Source organism: Bidens hawaiensis, unplaced genomic scaffold, assembly GCF_021521415.1.
Source record: "Bidens hawaiensis isolate Kalapana, Puna unplaced genomic scaffold, B.hawaiensis_p1.1 tig00008249_1, whole genome shotgun sequence".
Classification (NCBI taxonomy): domain Eukaryota; kingdom Viridiplantae; phylum Streptophyta; class Magnoliopsida; order Asterales; family Asteraceae; genus Bidens; species Bidens hawaiensis.
In genome coordinates, this window is record NW_027491586.1 from 2,137 (window position 1) to 26,197 (window position 24,061).

General features: G+C 41.0%; 1 protein-coding gene across 1 annotated transcript; it reads right to left on the reverse strand.

The window, feature by feature from the left end:
* Positions 1-970: 970 nt before the first annotated feature.
* LOC143637360 (putative protein phosphatase 2C 76) lies at positions 971-3,300 on the reverse strand. Its single transcript, XM_077104765.1, has 7 exons — positions 3,236-3,300; positions 2,989-3,186; positions 2,592-2,719; positions 1,727-1,825; positions 1,487-1,645; positions 1,312-1,398; positions 971-1,211 (listed from the first exon to the last, which is right to left on the reverse strand). The coding sequence occupies exons 1-7, from the start codon at positions 3,298-3,300 to the stop codon at positions 1,087-1,089; spliced, it is 861 nt and encodes a 286-aa protein (XP_076960880.1). The 3' UTR covers positions 971-1,086.
* Between the last annotated feature and the right edge of the window lie 20,761 nt (positions 3,301-24,061).

The following is a 24,061-nucleotide window of genomic DNA, read 5'->3' on the forward strand; positions in this document are numbered from 1 at the left end:
ATTTGAATAAAATAAATTTGTCATTTATTGGGTTCTATCAATGTGTGTGTGTGTTTGGGGGGGGGGGGTTGTTTTAAGTATACATAGTTCCTAAGAAGCCTAGGAATAGATCTTAGTGTCATATATAAGAGGTATAGTGTCCTATTTACATGGAACACTTTATTTAAGCCTTCCTACACTTCCTAGGAAACTTTGATTTTTCAATTAAGCCCTTTTCTATAGATACACACACACACAAATATATATATACATACTCAGCGTATAAGTCTACATATGTATATATATTTGTGTCCATATATATATATATATGAGTGTTATATATCCATATCTGACTATTAATTTACGAGTGTAAATATACATATCTGTAATCTATTTCTCTCCCTTAATGTTACTTTTATATTGCTCTCCCTTTATGCTACTTTTATCTAATGATAACCCATCAAATAACGGTGATTGGGAAATAAATAACTTTTAACATGGAAACTTTCTTCAAAAGTGAACTGTGAACATTACAATATAAACTGACATCATCATCGTACTCAGTAAATCCCACCAATAGCAAAGCTATGGTAGGGTCTGAGGAGGGTAAGATGTAGGCAGCCTTACCTCTACCCCATAGGGATAGAGAGGCTGCTTCCGGTGAGACCCCCGGCTCGATAGTAGTTTTGCATCAAGCCTTAGACATAAGGCACATAGCACTCAATCATCGGGACACCGGCTGATCGGTGCATGTAACCTTATCTTTCAGCTATCAACGCCACTACATGATGCCTGATTAACCGTCCGTCACTTTTAACGTTATTTTCACGAGATTAGTAAAATAACGTCAAAATTAGTGCAATTTCACTTTTGCCCACCCGAGGGTTCACACATATATACATCATATGTGCGCACCGCAAGCAGGGCTAAGGGTACATGCACCGATCAGCCGGTGTCCCAGGGCTAAGGGTTCACACATATTTACAATTTAAACTGTATTATTCCCAAAAAGCACAACATAAATTATGATCCAAGTGAACACAAGTAAAATACATATTTAACTGAAATCAACAATTTTGTCACAATTTACATTCATGTCAAACTATATCAATAAAAAGGAATAAAAGCTTTGATGATTACCTGAATTTCCGGTTCTGCCACAACAAATTGCTTCAGCATACGGTTTCCAAAAGCACGTGACATTGCTAAAACACCTCCAACTCTCCAAGTACCTAAAAAGAACAGAAAAAAGCACGTTAGATAGGCACAAATTAACGATAAAACACTAATCAGTGTTCATTACAAATAAAATTAACAGCATTGTCATCTCACCTGCCCACATCACAACTCCACCAGCATTTTCAATTCTTTTCCTCTCATCACTTCTATTTGGTTTGTGATCCTCAGAGAGAGGGATAGCTGTCAGTTGAACAATATTGATATTCTTAAATAACATAAGTGGAATATCGAGCTCATTAAAAACATACAACAATAACCTAGAAACTACCTTTTCCTGACTTTGATATGACAGTCCTAGAATCTCCAACATTAGCAACATACAAATGATTACCAACTAAAACTGCTGTTGAAGCAGTAGAACCGTCATCACGGAATGTATCCTTTCCGACCTCCAAAAAATCTGAGTCGGTTTGTTGATAAGTCTCACCTGTGAATTCATTCATTTTTTGGGTCAGTACTATTTACATTAAAAAGAATTAGTAAGTTGTGATAACCGACAAGAACTCACTTATGGCCAATCTGGTGTTTGTTAAAAGTTCAGGATGATTCATGAGATTCTTAAAAAGATTTTCCTTCAAATACTCAGCTGCACGTGAACCACCATGACCTACGCAAAAGTAACCATCTTCTAGTAAGAAATAAAGAAATTAACAACGCATTATTTAATATTTGAGGATAAACAAGATAAATCCTTTACTATATTAAGTACCTAAATATACCAATATTTATTTCATATCTGCAAAAAATATACTACTTTGCATGCAAGTATGTTAGTGATTGTTTTCCATTTTCGTCTCCCAAGTTTTTTTTTTCAGTTTAGGTATAGCTAATTACCTCATATCATGTGTGAACAAATAATTGATGCATGATCATAATTTAGTTTCTATTTTGAGAACAGAAACCTTTTCAAAAGTAGATAACTGATGTCGCATAAGCACAAATTTGGTCCCTGTCATGTTAAGTCATGTGAATTTGTTGTGTAGACCATTATTACCTAACCCTTGGTGGTTTTTTGTTTACATGATTCTAACTATTGATGCATGTGAATGAAAAACTTTGTATAATTATGATGAAAAATCACTTTGTCAAGATTGATGGTCCTAAAAGCGCATGTTCTTGAACATGAAAACCAGCTAGATAATTAATGATTCGTGTACACGTGTCAAGTAGATAACTCGAATGGTGGTTTCATGGTGTTCGTGTATAGCATTTCTTCAGCCTTTTATAAAATTTCCGAAGAAATGAAACCAACACAATAAAGAAAACAAAAATGGGCCATTCAATTAACATGCACATTTCCAAGAATTAGCCACCTCTTCCTCATAAAATAAAGGGCATATTGTATTGTAAAGATTGGTGGGAAGGAATGTAACCATCAAATATCCCAAATAAGCAGACGGTCTGCCCATTTATCTTGCAAGCCTTGACGTCATAGAAATCCTCCATGCTAGCTCTTTTACCTCTGAAACTTGAATAACCGCAACTCAATTTTCCACCTTCACTGTCATTAAGGAAACACGTGTAAGCAAGCAATTGCAATCACAAGCAAACGAAACACACAAACATGTCACGGATATACAGAAGCATTAAAGGCATGCTTTTCATTTATGAAGATAGCAGTTTCTTGTTTGAACGCTGAAACAATCTAAGCAATCAGACAACACTTGTAAAAACACTAGAAAGGATATGTGCATAGAATCACTTTGAAGTTCAACAATGGACAAATAGAAAGAAAAAAGAATATATTGTTGGTGATAAAAGGAAAATCACCTCTTCCAAGCGCCAGTTGCATAGGCGCCATCATCAGCCTTCTCTGGCGAAGTGTCGGTAGGCATAGCACGGTTTGCAGCTGCAGCTGTATCCACCATCATTTTCGGAACAGATGGAAAGATTCGACTTAGTGCGGAAATAGGCTTTGGAGTTGTTGTTAAGGTTGCAAAGTGGGCCAGGCCTTTGTGAATAGAGGGTCTTGAGATAAGTGGTGCGTACCATTTAAGAGTCCAGAAACCCTAATTACTGAAAGAAGAAGTTGTATGCAAGACAAGAATCAACAACAGAATAAGTCAATGTGAAGTCAATCATGAATCAGCTGTGGCTAATAATATGAATGGTTCAAAACCTGGATCCTAGAAATGATAATGTGAGGGTCTAAAGTCAATTCAATGAGGATGAAATTCTTTCTAGTCTAGTCTAGAGATAGATAATAAATAATGAATCTGCAGTAATCGAAATCTAAATAAAGTGAATGTTAGTTACGGTTTAGAGTGATGTGGTTGAAAGCAGCAGTAGATCTAGCAGCATCATATTCATATCATTGATTGATTATGAAGAAGATGAAGAAGAAAGCAGGATCCGATCGGAATCTCAGATGCAGAAAGAGAATCTCAAACCCTAGAAAACAATAATTCTTGGCTTTGGCTTGGGTTGGGTGTTTTAATCACTGATCTTCGGTTGTTTATGAAGATTCAACATCCACATCAAATACACAATGACACTAACAACAACACACTACTATGACAGTCGCAGTTATTTAGAAAATCCTTTGAAACCTTCCTATACAACCAAAGATTTAACGTCCAGAGCCAAAATTGATATTTTTTTTTAAATGACCCGAATTTATTTCACATATAAATGTTTTAACGCCAACCAAAACCAAATCCAAATTTTTTTAAAAACGATTTGAACTCATTATGCTTATTACATGTTTTAACCATAACCAAAATTGACAGTTTTTTTAAATGATCTGAACTCGTTTTAGTTGTTACCCACTTTGACCTAACAAAATGTTAAACTTTTTTTTATAATGATCTAAAGTCATTTGGCTTACATCTTGTTATAACTCGAACACGTTTTGGCCTTTCAAAGTCCTCGATCGTCGACTCGAAAAAATAAAAATATTTTAAAAAAATGATCAAAATTCATTTTGCTGAGCACTCTGACCTGAACCAAAATTGATAATTTTTTTTAAATGTCACGAAATCATTTTGCTTATAATATTCACATCGAAATTTAGTAAATTATACATCGAGACGTCAACAATAACAAACACGTCGTGATTGTATGTTTGAAATTTATTAAAACTTATATTCAAGGATATAAAAGAAAAACAAAGAAAAAAGAAAAAAAAATTGAATATATGGGTAAACTTAAGAGGATGAAAGAGTAAATATTAATTAAATTTACAAAAGTTGAGCACAGTTAAAGGGTTAAGTTTGTAATTATATTTTAGGTTCATAATTGCATATTTGAGTTGTACTCTTATGCTTAATTGACTTATACATTGTAATAAACACCTCAAAATAAAATAAAATTTACATTGAAACGTCAACAAAAATAAGCACTTTGCAATGGTAAGTCCGGTTTTTTTTTAAACATAATACATAAAAAGATATAGAATAAATAAAAATTTTAAATGAATTTGTCAAATAAATGGGTAAAGATTACGGGTTTATGTGTAACTACTTCATAAATTTAACAAAGTTTTGTTGAAGTTGAAGGATTATATTTGTAACTATTTTCTAACACAAATATTCTTAACCGTTAACATGTCCAAAATATTATACTACCCCTAAAATTTTAAATTTGTATGCATTAGTAATTGTTTATTATGCAATAGTGATTGTACCTCTTAAAATTTAAAAGGTCTTTCACTCATGCATTATATATAGTAGAGATTATTATTATTATTATTATTATTATTATTATTATTATTATTATTATTATTATTATTATTGTTTTATTGGGTTTTAAATATATGGATTATTATTATTATTGTTAAGTTAAATAAACAAATCAAACCTAACAATACCAAACCAATAATTAATTTTTTTTTTTTTTTACTCATGAAGTTTTATATAATTTATAAAACTTATATAAAGATTTTAATAAAGATTACTTTATAATTAATTAATAAAGATTTTAATGAGTTTATTTAAGGTTACTTTTTAAGATTTATTTTAAACTATGTTATCTTCTTTAGATGAGGTTGTATGAGAGTAGGATTGTTAAGTTGACAAAGTAGACTTAGAATTGGAAATTGTTGTGGAAATTCGTACAAGTTTTATTTGCAAGAACTCTGAGATATTGCGTTCCAAAAAAAAAGAACTCTGAGATAGAGCGAACGATGTAGATCACGATCAAGAAGAGAAAGAAGGTAGATTTCAGAAAAACGAAGAAGGAAATCAACTTAATTGAGCTATCATGTCACCCCATTAGTAAATAATAGTATTTGGTGAGTAAATTTGACCTAACTTCAACTTTTTTCCTTCAAGTAGGTGTAATGGTATTAATCTATAATTTGTGATTCATTCAATGCCTACCTGAGTGCGTAACGTAGTTATAAACCATAAAGCCATTCTCAAACAAGATATGTGTGGGTACCGTGTGTATGTTTGAGTTTTTATATAAACAAGCATCCGTACCTGCGCATTGCGTTGGGCCGAGTTTTGACCCCCGTGTTGTGTAGCCGTGAAAAAACTTAATGATGAGTTCATTTTGAATATAGCAAAAAACAAATTTATTGTTAATCAAAACCAAAAAAAAAAAAAATGAATGTAACACGTTTCTGTAGTTACTTTGTAAGTCACAGTTCCTTTCTTATTAATAAATTGACAGTTACAATATTTCAATTGCTCTCATATTTCTTCACATCTTCTTGTAATCTTTTAGGAATTCTGAGCATGAGCCATTCAAATCATAGAAACCTCACGGATATATCAACCTCCATTTTCACTCTATTCACACTGCACATAATAATATAAATAGTATGGAAGTTCAGTTGGCAGCCTTAATTACCGATCAACCTATTTGATAATATTAAATAAATAGGATTCCTACCAGTCAACCTATTTTTCATACTATTAGATAAATAGTTTAAACAGGTGGAGTTCGTTTTATGTGATTCTTACATTGTTTAAAAGTAAGTATGTTGCTTTTCATATAAATTGATCCCACACTCGCCATCAACGCAAAGCGTGTCATCAAGAGTTATGCACATGGTAATTGTTTCATCAAGAGATATAACATCATCTTACCTCAACTTCATCAAACATTGCTCAATTAAAACTTGGCGCCATAGTGGCAACAGCCTTCACCATGTCGTTTCTTTCTAAAGCACACCAATAAATGAAAACAATAAAATTGTATCCCTTTAAACTATAAGGCCCGGGTCCCAGTGTTCTACATTGGACGTTTGATTTACTCATAAACACAGTTCTAAATATCATAGTTAAATAAAACTTTTCGCGGAATAGATAAATGTCAATCATTCATTACATAAGTCTTAAAATTTAAACCAATAATAACATGTCTTTTAGTTTAACCATCCTAAATAAAATCTTCAGATGTCAGCTTCTTTATTCTTCTGCCATGTGATCCTCCTCAAGCCAGCTGTCTCATCCTACTCACATGCGTGCATACTAAAAGTCTGCTACGATGAGTGAGTTTTAGTTAATCAGGCAACATACAATACATTCACATACTTACTTATACGTATCCGAAGACACATATTACTTACTTAACATGTTCATCTTTCTTTCGTACATACATAAGTAAATACATTCATTCTTACTTTCATTCTTTCTTTCTTTCGTATTTTAACCTTACTTACATACATGCTTATACGTTTTAAAAAGCTTTTCGCCCTATAACAAAAATACCCTTCATAGATGATGAGGTTACCTTCCATGAAAGCATCCAAAGATGTTGGCCGGAGAAGAAGGATGAAGGCGGTGGTGTTGGCCAGAGGTGGAGGCTTGTGTGATTGCTAAGTAGTGGTTTGGTGACCAAGACTGACACAAAAGATAAGATATAGCAGGACACCGTATGTGACTTCTCTGAAAGTATTTGCAGGAAACCCCAATTGCAACGTGTATTTAAAAGTAGCTACTACATCTTTTATAAGTTGTAATTTTAAATTTTTATTTATATGACTTCTATTATTTATGTAAATTTATTTACTAGAGCTTATTTTATTTTTAAATAATATGAAATAAAAAATAAGATACTTAAATACAAGTATTTTAGTTATAGAAAGAAAATATAAAAGTAGGTGATTATGTGGAATATAGAGGTGTTTAGAAGTGGATGTAGTGTTGGAGGAAAAATAAGAGTTTTTGGTGTTTGAAAGTGAATGAATGAAAATCTGATGTGGCAGCTGATGTGGTGTGTTCAATTTGTTTTTCCTCATCCACCATTGTGAATGCTCTAAATTCATGTTAAAAAATTATTTTAATGGGTAAAATTTGATTTGATTGGATGTTTTGACCTAAATAGTTTTCTTTTTCTTTTTCTTTCGTTTTTCGCGGGGGGGGGGGGGGGTGACCGAAGGGGAAAGTTTTAGAAATATTACTAATATAATGTTTGTATCTAGAATTTGTGTTAATAAACAAAAACGCAGAGTGTTGATGAAAACCATTGAACCTCATTCGCTTGACTTATTTGAAAACATTGAATTTGTGAACAACAGGATTGACGACAACTATAAGTTATTGGGATGAGAATCATATGAGTTGAATAATCTTGATAGGAAAATTATGGTTAGATTAATGGAAGACAAATTCTTGGTAAAATGAGTTATAAACAGGTCAAAAGAGGGAGGGATAACTATCCGAATCAACCACCAACACTTATTCTGGATATCGTGATCGTAGATCCAAGTCTAGGTACTTTTTTCTAATTCAGATTCTCTTGGGTACAATACCGAAGCTAAGTATAAGTAGATGAAAACAACTAGACCAAGAGCTGCTAGAGAGAATTATTCTTGGGAGTTAATCCAACATTGTTGTTCAAATGCTAGTAATTGGTTATAACATCTTGTATATATATGTCTAAGGATGGACATGAATGCAATAAGTTAATTTGAACAATGGCATCGTATATTTCATAATTTTTTTGGCAACAAATTCCGATCGTCGCCATGTTACACTGCACCAAACACAAATTTGAAACCACCATCATCCTTTGATTCTTTTCTATCTTATTCTTCACCATTTCTCATAAATCCCCAAATCTGTAAAGGCTTCTATGTGGATAGATTTATTCTTCTTCTTCTGTAATCTCTTGATTACGTATCGGGTTTGGTCTAGGTTGATTTATAAACTTGGCTTTGTCGAAGAGAGACACAAATTTGTTTTAAAGAAGAGGCACATCAACGCATTCTTAGATATTATTGCAAGATAAAGGAGAAAGTGCATTGACATATTTGTATTCGATAAGTGATAGTGGTCACAAAAGGGAAATCTCAAATGAAATATAGGATCCGGTTCTTCTTAAACCTTATTCATTTACATGATAAATAATTAACAATTTTAATCAGAAACAGAGACTATTTATTTTTGCACAAAATTTGTCGTCTAACTCCAATGAAATATTCTCTAACTTTTGTGTGAAATATTGTACATTAGTTAGGTAATGGTTCGTTAACGTGAAGATGGGTGATGGTTGGAATTCACTCTCGGAGTTACCGTTGTGGTGTGAGTAGATATGAAACATTTCGATTTAAATTTGACCCGGCTCGGGTTGAAGGAAATTTGGAGGGGACACCTAATTTGGAGTTTGGACGGGCCATTCTCGGAATTTGACAAAATGAGATATCATTCTTGGAATGGGTCACTCTCGGAATTTTCCCTTAATTGATTTGCATGATGATCTCATGTTATTTCTTTCTTTTCATTGTTGCATGCGGTGTGTCAAGTGAACAGGTGACAAATATGTTGGTTATTTAGTGTTATTGGATTAACTTGTCGAGGGAGGAAATAACATTAAAGATTAAACGAGTTAGGTGATGTGGGAGTGCGGGCTTGTTTAATAATAATGTTATTTGGGCTTTGTATATTTGGGCTTAAGTGTAATGTTAAGTGGGCTTTTAACTAATTTATTTGAGGCTCATAGGGGAATTGGATTTGGATTATATAATAATATGTGTTTTTTAATTCTATACAAAATTTTTGCTGACTCAATCGAATATATTGAATAGAGAAGACGGATACTTCTTCTCTGGTTCTTCAATTACAGACACAATCAAAATTCAATTCCATGTACAGAAAATCTCTGTCTTATCCGATAAATCATTGCGTGTAACCCGCAAATAGGTTTATCTGAAAGTGATTCACAATTCAGAGATTAATCCAGGCAATTGTTCAAGAAACTAAGATTGAAATCATGATTACAGGTTTGCATCATTGATCGAATTCATCCTCTAGGTACGCAATTTATACAACAAAGACAAACCTAATAAAGGGTTCCATATGAGATTCACGAATATTTTCATGTTCCGTGGTATGTGAATTAACCCTATTTCACATGTGGTAATTATTAATAATAAATAATTACATTATAAGTTTAAGAAATCGAATAACAAACACAGTGGATAGTGAATGAATTATTAGTAAATAACTTATGGAGGCGTTAGTTTAGAGTGGATAGGGAATTATTCTTCAAAAGCATCCACAATTAATATCAATTCGAAGTACGAAAAACTTTTGTTGCTTATGGAATTCAGGTCTGAAAATATTATCTATTGGGTTTGATTTGAATTTTAATCATCAATTCATGATTTCAAAATATTAACAACGGGTTAAATTTATCTTCATGTATTGAAGAGTGTGTCAAATTTTAATATGATAAATTAGTTCTTGATTTAAATAACATGCAATGTGAAGAAACACTAAGTGAACCCTGGACAGATTATAGATAATCTGGACAGATTATAGATAATCTGGGGGGTTAAATGATGTTTCCCACGGATGAGATCTAACTGAGAAGGCTGTTCTTCAGGAGACCTGCAAAACAAACACCGTAAGCTCGTCACTGAGAAGGGGGGGGTTCCTCCTTGTGACCACCCTCCGGCGTGAGAATCAGACTAGATTGCTCTGAATATAAGTGTATATTAAGAGATTGCTAGATAACTGGATAGCAGATGATCTTACCATTTCAAGATGTTGGAGTATTTATAGCCGAAGGTAGGTTAGAAGGTATAGCCGGCTGAATAGTATTCCTGTTCTACCAACAGTGGACTATGCACAGGCCATACTGGTTGGTGGATAGGTTACGGCCAACAGTAACTATGTCGGCTGCACTATTCCTCCAACTGTAGATTATGCACGTCCTACCTACTGTGGATTATACGCAGGCCATGCTGGTTGGTGAATAGGTTACGGCCAACAGTAACACTATTTCACCAACTGTAGGCTGCGCATGCCCTGCAGTAAGGGTTGGTGAGTAGGCAGCGGCTAATAGTGACAAACAGTACTAGAGGGTGCTCCTCCTCGTACTGTTGTCGGTGAGCTGTCACCCTGTGATTGGCTCATGGGCTGTTCTGGTCAGATTGTCTGTCCTATCCATACCTTGGTAGGTATAGTACAGAAGATCTTTCAGAATCATACGGACTGGCTCATTTTGGCGGGATCGTTCCCGTCTTGCTCATTCCTTCGTGTGACTACTGAAGTATCTATTGTCTTGTGCATGTAGCCCTGCTGTCTGCGGGTAGCCTTCCCTGATGGCTTGTATCCGCAACTGCGGGAACAGGCGGGGTACTTCACCATTGGGAGGCTTTCCCTGCGTGTACAGCTTGCGTACTGCGCGTAAGGTTCTCTGAGCATGGTGGGTCCTGCGGAAGCAGATGGCCTTTGCGCAGACGTCCCTGTTCAAGGTGAGTCTTGCGGGACCAACTGGGCTCTGCTGGGACCTACCTCTTCAAGTCCCCCCAGTCCAATGTTCTTCTCATGAATGTTTAATAAAGTGAGGTGAACTTTTGGACTTTGAGCAAGGGGTTTTGAAAAGGCTTTTTAGTTTTAAGGTTCTCCGTGGGGATTCTTCCCGCGGGTTTCCTAGTGTCACTTTGCAAAAATTCCCGATTTTTTTGCTTGATCTTTGGGTATGATGCGGGTAGGTATGTAACCTTCTCGCAAGGCAGGAGCGTTGAGTCTCACTTGTATATAGTCTCCATGAGGTTCTGGTGGTTTTCAACATAGTGATCAATTATGCTAAGACCACCAATTCCATTACGGAGTTTCAAACAATATAATTCTCGACGTTCCCGTTATGCGGGGATGTTATTCCTCTATCCGCAAGCATTGCCTAGAAGATCCTTCTTGGTTTCAATTCTCTGCGGGTGCTAGGTATGTGAAGGGTTTTGCCTTAACACTGTACCCGCACCTGTCTTATAGTTACATGGTTGCCAAGGTATTCTTGGCTTCAATTCCCTGCGGGTGCTAGGTATGTGAAGGGTTTTGCCTTAACAATGTACCCGCACCTGTCTTATGGTTACTTGGTTGCCAAGGTATTCTTGGCTTCAATTCCCTGCGGGTGCTAGGTATGTGAAGGGTTTTGCCTTAACACTGTACCCGCACCTGTCTTATGGTTACTTGTTTGCCAAGGTAAGGGGTGTTTTCCCGCTTACTTTTGAATCTTTTTTGAATTTTGAATTTCAAAATTCGAAGAGTTGGTAGAAAGATAGGAACAGTCCAAACGTCTGAAACGTCGTGCGACGGTTTCTTCTGACTGTGTCAGGACGTGCAGGAAGTTATGGTGACGTGACATTATATGGTCATTCCAGTCTTTTTTTCAGGCGCGTGGGCGCGATTTTTCGGGCGCGTGGCCGAGAAATTACTGGCACACGTCCTGTCAACAGCTGTTGCCAGCCTGCTTTATGCCACGTGTCATAGTTTCATTGCACCTTCGGTTTCTCTCTCCTCCGCATTAAATTCATCGCATTAATTGCGATTAGTATATAAAGGGGGAGAGGGCTGTTTGCAATCCACACTTTTACCCTTCTCTTCTTCTTCTTTAGCGATTTCCGGCAAATACTCCCCTTTTCAGGCTAGCATTTTCCCGAAATCGCTTTCTTTTTTCTGCACAATGTCTTCTCGTGATCTTGAGTCTTCGGCCGATGACAAGAGTACTGCTGGTGAGTGCCAGTGTGCTCTGCCCGGCGATCAGTACCGGTATGTTGTTAGGAAGTTCATGCTCGATCCTCTCGAGCCTGAGTTTCCTGAACCCCATCAGACCGTGTACGATGCCCCCAGTGGCAAGATCGGGGTATATGCTGCATTCTTTGTTTATGGGAACCTTAGGTTCCCATTGACAAAGTTTGTTTACCGTGTCCTCGAAAGGCACGGTGTTCATCTGACCGAGCTGCACCCAATGGCGATCGCGAAGATTCGCCACTTCGAGTGGGTGTGCCGGATATTGGGTGTTGAGCCCTACGTGGACCGCCTGATGACCTTCTATACTTGGAGGTGCATCCAGGGGTGGTACACCCTGACAACCCGAATCAAGGGTTTGAAGATTTGCGCGACAGAGCGCAGTCTCCGATCGTGGAAGCGGGAGTTCTTCTACATTTCTGCTCGCGCCGTCCCCATTGCCATGAAGTTTAAAAATGGCCAAGCCATTCCGAGCCACCACGCCACAAACTACCAGGAGGCGGAATGGTTTGCAAAGATATCCCGGGTCCAATCTCCGGTTTTCCGGTTTCCGGAGTCCGGGATGGTGATGTTGGGGATGAGCCGAGTGTGGAAAGAGGCTGACGCGCAAAAGGTTCCAATCGTCCTCGAATACGGTTCGAACTCTATCCCTTACGGTATGCTCCGTTTCTCTTTGCTTATACGAGTTTATCTTCTAACTGTTTATTTTCTTTCAGAGGGGAACAACTTGGAGTCGCTCCTGTACCCGCGGGAAGCTGACGGTCCCGCGCGGATGGGTACTCGTGCTCTAGACGAGAACGAGTTGCCCATCCTGGAACAAATGGCGGATCGGTTTGTGGAGGTCTATCCGCCGGGCCAAGAGATCCTGAGCCACCGGCGGCCAGGTAAGGCGATATTCTATCCTCAACCCCTCAATGCTGTACCCGCTGCTGGAATTCCTTACATCCTGTCTTCTTCTGAGGAATCCACAGATGGTCCTCCGCTAGTGCGGAAGAAGAAGGCTGCCGGCGGGAAAGGGAAGGAGAAGGTGGCCTCCACAGCTGATCCGGTGCTTCTATCTGACACCGAGTCAGATAATGAAGAGGTGGCGGGGAACCCCGGTGGTGAGAAGACCACTGCTCCGGAGGCTACGACTGTTACCTCCGGAGAACCGACGACGACGGTGACCGGCATCAAGAGACCGGCTCCATCGGGTTCATCCCCGCCCGTCCGTACGTTCAGGCTCAAGAAGACCCGTAAGTATAAACATTCTTCTTTTTGTAGATTTATCATACTTCATAAATTTATTAACACTTGTCTTCTTTCTGCAGGCGTGGATGTTGACGCATTCCAGGGTGGAGCGCAGGGGAGTACCTCTCCGCCAATGACGGTAGGCTCGGTCAGCCTACCTGAGGCGTCGACCCAGGCACCTTCGCCTGCTTCCGCTGGTCCAGTTGCTCAATCCTTTGAGCCAACTGTTCCAGCCGAGATGACGTCACCGCCGGCGGTGAGTGCAATTTTTACAGCATCGTTCACCGAGCCGGCGGTTACTGTTGCTGCTGACTCCTCGGCGGCGTCCGCGGCGGACACCATGCCTCCGCCATCGACTGCGGCGGAAACCATGCCGCCTCCGCCATCGGCCTCGACGGCTGGACCTTCAGGTACGCGCAGGGCTTCTCGCCGATCTTTGTTACCTTCCCATCTGCCTGACCTTTTGGATGGATTTACCTTAGGTTCAGGTGATGGGTTCGGTGGCTATCGGCCTGTGATCGACCCTACAGGTGCGTAGGGTTCTCTTGTCCTTTATGCAATTTTTATCATCTTTTCCTAACTGCTTTGTTTCTTTTGCAGTGTCGGATTCCAATGAAGTGTATGTTCCAAGATGGAACATTCGCCGAGGAACAACCCTTCGCACACCTGTGGAGTGCGTGGACTGGGCTCGCCACGCTGCTCCCCATGGTGCGTTGGGGGAAGCCATGGTTAGTTACCAGGAGGGTAGGCTAACCAACGAGCTTCGGGTTCTCCTGGCCCGGATGCAGCCACGCGTCGAGCTGCTTTGTCGTGAAAACGACAAGTTGAAAGCAGCTCGCGTTAAAGAAGTATCTCAGGCGCGTGCTCTCCGGGAGGAGAACCAAAAACTAACCGCAGCATCTGCGGAGAAGGAGAAGGCCTTCAAGGCCCTCGAGTTTGAGGTTCAAGCGCGACTCGAGGCCCGCTCCAAGGCTGCCCAAGCTGTTAACGAACAGCTTCGGCTAGCTAAGGAGACTGCGAGGAACGCGACCGAGAGGGCCACCAAGGCTGAAGCTGTTGCTGAGCCTCTCCGCCTGGAGAATGAAGAACTTAAAGCTAAGTTAGAGGCTCTTCAACAGGCTCATGATGCCTTGGCTATGGAGGATGCGAAGAAGCTTCAAGAGATCCTGGACCAGAGGAGTGTGCTTGCGCACACCGAGCGGAAGCTTAAGGGCGTTGAAGAGGCCGCTGCAAAGGATGTGCTTCTCGCCAATCTTAATAAGAACGAAGCTGAACGCGCCTGCACACAAGCTCTGGTTGTCAAGGAATGGCTTCTTCGAGAAGCGTTGCCTCAGGTATTTTAGATTTATGTCGTCACGCTTTCCTTTGTAGGATAGAAGTTCTTATACTTGTACATTTTTTGTAGGTTGTGCATCGGGTCTTTTCAGAGACATCTTACGACGATGCTATGAGCGCAGCCCTCAACGCTTCTCATGAGGATGGGGAACGGACCGGCTTCCTGCTTGGTCTAGGGCTTGCTGAGAAAGGCGTCCCGCCTTCCAACTTCCCTTTGTATAATGCGGATACCGAAACTATTTATGACCAAGCAGTGAACCAGTATGCTGCCTTCCCGCATCCGGTGGTGGAGAAGGTGAATGAAATTGCTGCTGCTGATGATGGGCTTGCTGTCCTTAGAGCTTTCCTTGAACCGTCACACTCTGCCGATGGTGCGGGTCCAAGTGGGAGTGGTCCTGAAGCATGATCCAAAAGATCCCTTTCCACCACTAGGGTAGATATTTGCTCTTGTACTTCTTTTGTATGCGGGTATATACCCAGCAATGTTTGTAATATTCAAGTTGATGAAATAAAGAATGTGTTTGTCCTTTGTTTATTTTACGCATGTTTACACTTAGCAATTTCTTTAGTACTTAGATAAGTTAACTTTTTGACGTGGTAAATTATAAGTTTATTTTTGCTTCCTCTTTCATGATTGTGCGGGTAGGACCGTCACTTGCACTTAGTAGGATGGCTAAACTTACATTTATCCTGCGTGGAAGTTTTCCTCATCTTTTCCTTGAAATTTTCTAAGTGTTCAGAATAAGTTAACCTTTGAACGTGGTAGATGATAGGTTGAAGTTTTGCTTCCTTGCTTGTGATTGTGCGGGTAAGACCGTCACTTGCACTTACAAGGATGGCTAAACTTTACTTACCACTGACCTGCGTGTAGGTTTTCCTTAGAACTTTTAAACATTTTTAGCGTTGTGTTTATGCGGGTTTTGCCGCCTTCCACACGCAACTACTTACTTCTTCACGCATTGGTGCGGTGAATACCGGCACATGGGAAGTTCATAAGTTAAAGGTAAGACTATCAACACATTGTGTAAGGAGAATCATTTCCATTAGAAGTGGCTCTAGGCCTTTTCTTTACAAGTTTGGAATTGATCTACATATAACATTTGCGTAATTGGGCTCCATTCCATGTTCTTGGGATAGGAGTGCCATCGAGCCTTTCAAGCCGGTATGCGCCTTTTCCCAGGACTTCTTTGATAATGTATGGCCCCTCCCAGACCGGGGCCAGCTTTCCTGGGCGCTCTTGGTTTGAAGCCTCGTTGTTACGCAGTATGTAGTCTCCTTCATTGAAGTTGCAGAGTTTTACCCGCGTGTTGTAGTACTTTTGCATTTGTCGTTTGTAATTTTCTTCATGCACTGTGGCTAAGTCTCTGCGTTCCTCGGTTAGCATAAGGTCTAACCGTCTTTCCGCATCATTGTCTTCTGGCTGGATCAAGACCCTTGGTGAGGGTAAACCAATTTCGACTGGGACCATGGCTTCAGTTCCATAAGTGAGACTGAATGGGGTTTCCCCCGTACTGGCCTTTTTCAGCGTTCTGTTTGCCCAAAGGACGTGCGGGAGCTCGTCCACCCAGCCGGATCTGTGTTTCAAGAGTCTTTTCTTTATGCCATCGACGATGCTCTTGTTTGCTCTTTCCACCTCACCATTACCTTGCGGGTGTGCCACTGAGGTAAAGGTGTGGGTGATTTGAAGTTCTTTCAGCCACTGCTGTAGCTTCTTGTCAGCAAAGTTGGTGCCGTTATCGCTCACCAGATTCTGTGGAAGTCCAAAACGACAAATAATAAATTCCCAAATAAATTTTTTGATATGTTTTGCGGTTGTTTGGGCTAAAAGTTTTGCTTCTATCCACTTGGTGAAGTAATCGATGGCTACCACTAGGAACTGAACATTTCCTGCTGCTGTGGGAAATGGGCCTGTCACATCGATGGCCCACTTCTGAAATGGCCACGAAGAAGTGACTGGAACAAGTTCGTTCTTCGGGCGATGCGTGTTGGGTGCGTAAAGCTGGCAAGACCTGCATTTTCTAGTGTATGCCAGTGCATCCATATGCATCCCCGGCCAAAAGTATCCCGCATTGTTCAGCTTTGCCACAACAGCGCGGGGACCTGCGTGAACTCCACAGATGCCCTCGTGTACTTCCCTTAAGAGGTAGTCAGCATCTTGGTTGTCCACGCATCTTAAAAGTGGGCCAAGAAAGTTACGTCTGTAAATGTTGTCATTGATGAGTTGATAATTTAGTGCTTTACAGCGTAGTTTTCTTGCCTGTGTTTTTGATTCTGGTAGTGTTCCTGCTGCAAGGTAATTTATTATTGGTGTCATCCACGTTTCTGTACCGGTTTGGATGACACAAATTTCCTTGTGCGGGACTGATGGTGCTTCGAGGAGTTCAATGCGGATGTCCTTTCCCAAGTGGGTGAAGGCTAGTGATGCAAGCTTGCTTAACGCATCCGCAGATTTGTTTTCGCTGCGCTTAACGTGTATGATTTTACAATCATTAAAATCACGCATAAGGGTTTTTGCCTGGGCGAGGTACAGGGCCATTGTGTCGTTCACAGCCGTGTACATCCCATTTATTTGGTTGGCCACCAGCATGGAATCCACGTGGGCTTCCAAGTTTTTCACTCCCATTTTACGCGCAATTCTCAATCCGGCCAAGAATGCTTCGTATTCGGCTTCGTTATTCGTACTTGGGAAATCCAACCGAATAGCGTAAGTATATTCTTGGCCCGCTGGGTTGGTTAATTTTAACCCTGCGCCTTAACCCTCGTTGTTGGCTGCTCCATCAGTATAGAGTCGCCAGATATCGTTGATGTCCTGTGCTGGGGAGGGTTGAGCCTCCTCCTGGCACTCTTTCTCCCGCGTAGCGGGGACTTCTGCAATAAAATCGGCCAGGACCTGGCCTTTTATGGCTGGTCTTGGCTTGTACTTAATTGCGTATTCTCCCAATTCAATTGCCCATTTGGCTAGACGTCCCGATAATTCGGGTTTGCCTAGAACGTTTGAGAGTTTGAAGTTGGTGAGAATGGTGATTGGATGGCCCTGGAAATATCGTCTTAACCTGCGTGAAGCGTGTATAAGTGCTAAGACTAATTTTTCGAGGGTAGAGTACCGGGTTTCTACGTCTGTTAGTACACGGCTAACATAATAGATTGGCATCTGGATGCCTTTTCGTTCTGTTAGCAGTACTGCCCCGGTTGCTCTATCTGTTGCGGAAAGGTATAGGATTAACTCCTCTCCCGCTTGTGGTGCTGTAAGTGTTGGGAGTTCGATCAGGCGTGACCAAATCTCCTGAAAAGCTGCTTCCGCTTCTGGTGTCCAGCGGAAGTGCGTTTTCTTTAAGCAGTTTCTTAATGTTGACACGAAAGGAAACGACTTATCTGCATGGTTTGCCAAAAAGCGATTAAGTGCGACTAGTCGTCCGTTCAGTGTCTGAGCCTGTTTGATGGTGGTAGGTGATTCCATTTTAACAATGGCTTCGACCTTTTCAGGGTTCGCTCTGAAGCCATCTTTAGTAACAATGACTCCCAAGAACTTCCCTTCTTCCATCCCAAATGAACACTTGCACGGGTTGAGCTTCATGTTTATCTTTCTGAGCGTGTTGAAAGTTTCTTCAATGTCTTTCAACATCGCTTCTGGCTCGGGGCTTTTGATGACCAAATCATCCATATAGACTTCCAAGTTTCTCCCGATTTGGGCATGAAACTCTTTGTCCATCAGGCGTTGGTACGTGGACCCTGCATTCTTAAGTCCGAAGGGCATCATTTTATAACAAAATGTACCATCGGGCGTCCGAAACGCGGTTTTGTCCTGGTCATCTACGGCCATGTGGATTTGATGGTACCCCTTATACGCATCCAAGAAGCATTTAAGGCGAAATGGTGCCAACGAATCCACCTTAAGATCAATTTCTGGTAACGGATAACAATCTTTGGGGCATGCTTTGTTCAAATCTTTGAAATCTATGCACATGCGCCATTGTTTGTCATTCTTCGGTACCATTACAGGATTTGCAACCCATGTTTGATATCTACTAACGCGTATGATGCCTGCGTCAAGGAGTTCCTTGACTTGGGTTCTACACGCGTTAGTTTGTTCAGGCCCCATTACTCTGCGCTTTTGTACGACTGGCGTAACAGCCGGATCGCACTTGAGCTTATGCTCCGCCTTACTTCGGGGTACACCAGTCATGTCAGCTGGTGTCCACGCAAAGATGTCAGCGTTTTTCTGCAGTAGGCGTTTGAGTAAGGTGCGGGTGGGATCAACGATTATTGGTCCAATGGTAACGGCCTGGTCGGGGTATTTGCCATTGAAGGCCCATTTTTCCGGTTCGGTGATGGTTGGTTTGGCCATTTTTGGTTTGGGTTTAGATGAGACAGATGCGATGCATACCTGGGGAATGCCAGTGATCATCGCTACACCCTCAGCTGTTGGCCATCCCATCATGCCTTGGACTGAAGATACCACGGCGTTGAATCTTGCCATCCCGTCTCTTCCGAATAGGATGTCGTACGTGTGGTGTGGCTTTCTCATCACGACAAAATCCACGTCCTCTGTGCGTGAATGATTCCCATCGGTAAGAGTAACGGGGAAAGATAGGATACCCAGGGGGGTTTCTGTGCTGCCATCAAACCCTTCCATTGAAGCGTAGACCGTTTCCAAGCGTTCTTTGTCTTCATCATCCAGCTTGTCAAAGAACTGCCTGTACATCACCGTCGACGAAGCGCCGTTGTCAACAAGAGTGCGGGAAGTGATGTAATGCCCCATCTGGCTTTTGATGACGATGGGGCCTTCTTTGCTGGGGCCTCCTGGCACTCGCGGGAAGCGCACCTCAGCTTCCTTCCACGCGCATGGTTCTGTCATTCGTCTTTTTCTTCCTCCGACCTTGCCATGAACCATGTTGATGCTGATATCGACGGGCTTTCGTCCGTTACCTCTGTACCGGTTGTCACTCCTTCCTCCCTTCCTGATTGATGCCACGAGATGTGCAAGTCTTCCATCCTTGACAAATGCTTCAACAATGTCTTTCAAGGATGTGCACTCTTCAGTACCATGACCCTTTGTCCCGTGGAAATCACAGGACTTGCTTTGATCTGCATTAGGTTTCTGCCGGATCAATGGGGCTTTTGGCCATGGCAATTTTTCCGTGGCAAATATCTCCGTGACGCTCTTGGTGAGTGGCGTCCACCGGTTTTTTCGGTTTGAAGGGTGTGTGTTGTCCCTTCCGCCAACAAGAGGGCGAGAGCTGGATGAGGTGTCAAAGTTTACCCTTGACTGCCAAATACCTAGCCGCCTCTTTTTGTTCTGCCGGGCGGTCCTAACGTTGTTCTCCCTTGTCCTCTGCGTGTAGAGGTGTGTACTCTGGGGAAGATCCCTTCCCAGTTGCTTTTCCGTCTCGGCAAAGCGCTTTGCCGCCGTCATGATGGCATCCCAAGTTGATGGCATGCCATCCTTACCCGTCAATGTGCGGATAAGTTCTGGGTATTCGGCGCCTTGGATGAAGGCGGCGCGAACCAGATCCTCACTTATGTTGCCGAGACTTAGCTTTTTGGAGTTGAAGCGGGTGATGAAGTCTAGTAAAGATTCATCCTCCTCTCTCACGCAGTTGAGGATCGTCCACTGCTCTTCAGTGTACTTCCTCTGTTGGCTAAAGTGCTGGCTGAACTTGTTCTGAAAGTCCGCCCAGTCATATATGTGGTGGATCGGTAAACGATCGAACCATGCCCTTGCCGCTCCGACCAGAGTCATCTGGAACATGTAGCACCACGTAGGTTCCGTCCAGTTGCTGACGGTAGCCCCCGCAATGAACCTGTTCAAATGGTCGTCTGGGTCGGATAGACCATCATAAGTGCCAATGTTGGACATCTGTTTGGCACTTCTCGGGGCGATTGCTTCCGCAATGTCCCTTGCGAATTTAGACTTTCCTGCATTTGTAGCAGTTGGTCTAAAGGTTTTGGAGAAGTCACGCGGGTTTCTCTCCGCGATTGGTTTAAAAGCTTCCCCAAAATTCCTTTTTGGTTGGACGTCCGTTTCCTTACGCTTCCCTTTCGCCTTATGGCGAGGGTTCGCGTCGGTATCGGACTCTAACTCGTCTGAGTACTCGCAGTCACTGCTCATATTGAGGTGTTGGCGAGTACTGCCGAATTCGTCAGCCTGTTGAGCTGAACGCAAGCGTTCATCCAATTCGGCTTGGAATTCTCTTTGCCGTGCTTCGGCCCATGCCTTCACTTGATCTAGTGTTTGGCGAGGGGCCCTTGTTCGTTTTTCCAACTGGGTGTCGGTGGACCCCAGTGGAATATTTACTGCACTTGCTCCGGCTTTGGTAGTCGGAGTAGTGTTCGTAAGGATTGTATAACCGCCGGTGTTCCCCCCAGTTGCTGGGGTTGTTACCGGGGTTTCTTGGTCGGTTACTGGCCTTTGGACCGGAGTAACGTTAACCATTTCTTCAGAAATTGTGAAAAAACTAAAATAGTTCTAGCTTTTATGCACGGATGGCGCCAATGAAGAAACACTAAGTGAACCCTGGACAGATTATAGATAATCTGGACAGATTATAGATAATCTGGGGGTTAAATGATGTTTCCCACGGATGAGATCTAACTGAGAAGGCTGTTCTTCAGGAGACCTGCAAAACAAACACCGTAAGCTCGTCACTGAGAAGGGGGGGGGTTCCTCCTTGTGACCACCCTCCGGCGTGAGAATCAGACTAGATTGCTCTGAATATAAGTGTATATTAAGAGATTGCTAGATAACTGGATAGCAGATGATCTTACCATTCCAAGATGTTGGAGTATTTATAGCCGAAGGTAGGTTAGAAGGTATAGCCGGCTGAATAGTATTCCTGTTCTACCAACAGTGGAGTATGCACAGGCCATACTGGTTGGTGGATAGGTTACGGCCAACAGTAACTATGTCGGCTGCACTATTCCTCCAACTGTAGATTATGCACGTCCTACCTACTGTGGATTATAATCAGGCCATGCTGGTTGGTGAATAGGTTACGGCCAACAGTAACACTATTTCACCAACTGTAGGCTGCGCATGCCCTGCAGTAAGGGTTGGTGAGTAGGCAGCGGCTAATAGTGACAAACAGTACTAGAGGGTGCTCCTCCTCGTACTGTTGTCGGTGAGCTGTCACCCTGTGATTGGCTCATGGGCTGTTCTGGTCAGATTGTCTGTCCTATCCATACCTTGGTAGGTATAGTACAGAAGATCTTTCAGAATCATACGGACTGGCTCATTTTGGCGGGATCGTTCCCGTCTTGCTCATTCCTTCGTGTGACTACTGAAGTATCTATTGTCTTGTGCGTGTAGCCCTGCTGTCTGCGGGTAGCCTTCCCTGATGGCTTGTATCCGCAACTGCGGGAACAGGTGGGGTACTTCACCATTGGGAGGCTTTCCCTGCGTGTACAGCTTGCGTACTGCGCGTAAGGTTCTCTGAGCATGGTGGGTCCTGCGGAAGCAGATGTCCTTTGCGCAGACGTCCCTGTTCAAGGTGAGTCTTGCGGGACCAACTGGGCTCTGCTGGGACCTACCTCTTCACAATGGTTTGAGTTATTATTAAATAAGGGGAACTAATTTGCATATATTGATTCCAATAAATATAGTTTAGTGATTTTATTTGAAAATTATATGTATGTACAAAATTGCCATATAATTGCATTAGAATAGAAAATTAATTTTCATTGAATGCATATACATGAAATCTTAGTGTTTTTATTTTTATTGTTGATAATCGTAACCACGTGATCCGAATAAAAAAAATGTATGTCACTTTTGGCATGGTTTTTACGGGGATACATATGTCTATATTCTGACTTTGAAATTCAACATGACAACATCTTTTGGATAAAGAGGATTACACGGATAATCATCGAAAAGAAATGAAACGGTTTTGTTTTAAAGGCTACATTTTATTTCTTGGCAGTCTGGAAACACATGCTTTTATTGAAGGATACTCTTTTGGTGTTCATGGCGGAATCGGAAGGGGAGTCGGTTGCATGGTTTAATTGTTTCAATGATGATGGGTGGACTCGATTCTGTTTGAAATCGCCAGCATGGGGGTTGTTGTCGGTTAATTTTGGTTCGAAGATAACCAGACGAGTCAAGAGAAGAATTGACGTCATGGGCCGGGCGGTCGGCGACAGATGTCAAAACCGCTTAAACATCATGAAAAAGAAACTGATTGTTTCTTGTGAATTTCGATACATGAAAAGCTTATTTGAACGGATTACAAGTAGTACATATAGTAAGTTGGTAGGACATATATTTTGGTTTGATATATGGGACATATCAAGAAAGATTGTCAAATGAAAATTTCGGTTGAAAACAAGTATAATGTTGGTCTAAGTGGGTTCAAAGACAACATCTTCAAAAGGTATGTTTACTAACTATATTTTAAATTTGACAAGTTTTGTAGTTGATTCAATGAATTAGCCGGGAGTTGTTAATCTTTTTCTAAACTAAAAATTGCATTGGATTCAAATAAACCATATGTTCATTTTATAGTCTGAATGAAATAAACTATTATTAATATATTTGTCCAGATGGTACACACATCGGTTGATGGGTCGTGACCCAAGCAACGTTAAGTCCATTGACGGTATACAAGTCGGGAAAACCCGTTGGGTGTGAAATAAACGAAACCCTGGTTTCGGGTTTGTTATTAGACTTAAGAAGATCAATGATTTCTACATATAATTCGGTTAAGGATTATGTGTTTATTTCTGAATCCTTTTAACTACAGGATAACAACATGCTTGCATGGTGTGTAGATCCGGGTGATACAAGTCAAGTATGCAGGGATCTAGAATGGTTTGAAGAATTTGAACCAGTTGAAGATGGATATGTACTTAGGATAAGAAATGTAAAAGTGAGACTTGTATTTATTCCTGGAAAACATTTGTTTTGGATTATGTGTTATATGTTCCCGGGATTAGAAATAATCTAATGTATGGGATCGTTTAATATTAATGTCTCGTTTGATATGTACTTAGGATAAGAAATATAAACAATGATGTTTTAAACAGGTCATTGTGTAATATAATATTCAAGTTTAATATTAATGTCTCGTTTGATATTGGATATGTTTATATTGCATCATCATCTTATAGAAGGGTAGATTATGTTTCTGAATTATAGCAACCAAGTTAAGTGTTGTATGTTTTAAACATGAGATAGAGCTTTATTAAGGTAGTTTTATTAAGAATCTCTTTACTGGTACAGGTTGAGAGTATTATGCTTTGGTGTGTTTCATTCTATATGTATAATGCACTAAACATGGTTCCTTATACACCACAAGCACGATGGTGTGGCTAAAAGGAAAATAGAATATTGAAGGAAATGGTTGAATCCTTATATATCT

Coding starts and splice junctions, on each gene's coding strand:
- LOC143637360 (XM_077104765.1), bottom strand. CDS start 3,300: ATGATTGACTTCACATTGACTTATTCTGTTGTTGATTCTTGTCTTGCA. Junction 1,826..2,591: donor CTTATTTGGGATATTTGATG/GTTACATTCCTT, acceptor ACTTTTGCGTAG/GTCATGGTGGTTCACGTGCA. Junction 1,646..1,726: donor AAACACCAGATTGGCCATAA/GTGAGTTCTTGT, acceptor ATGAATTCACAG/GTGAGACTTATCAACAAACC.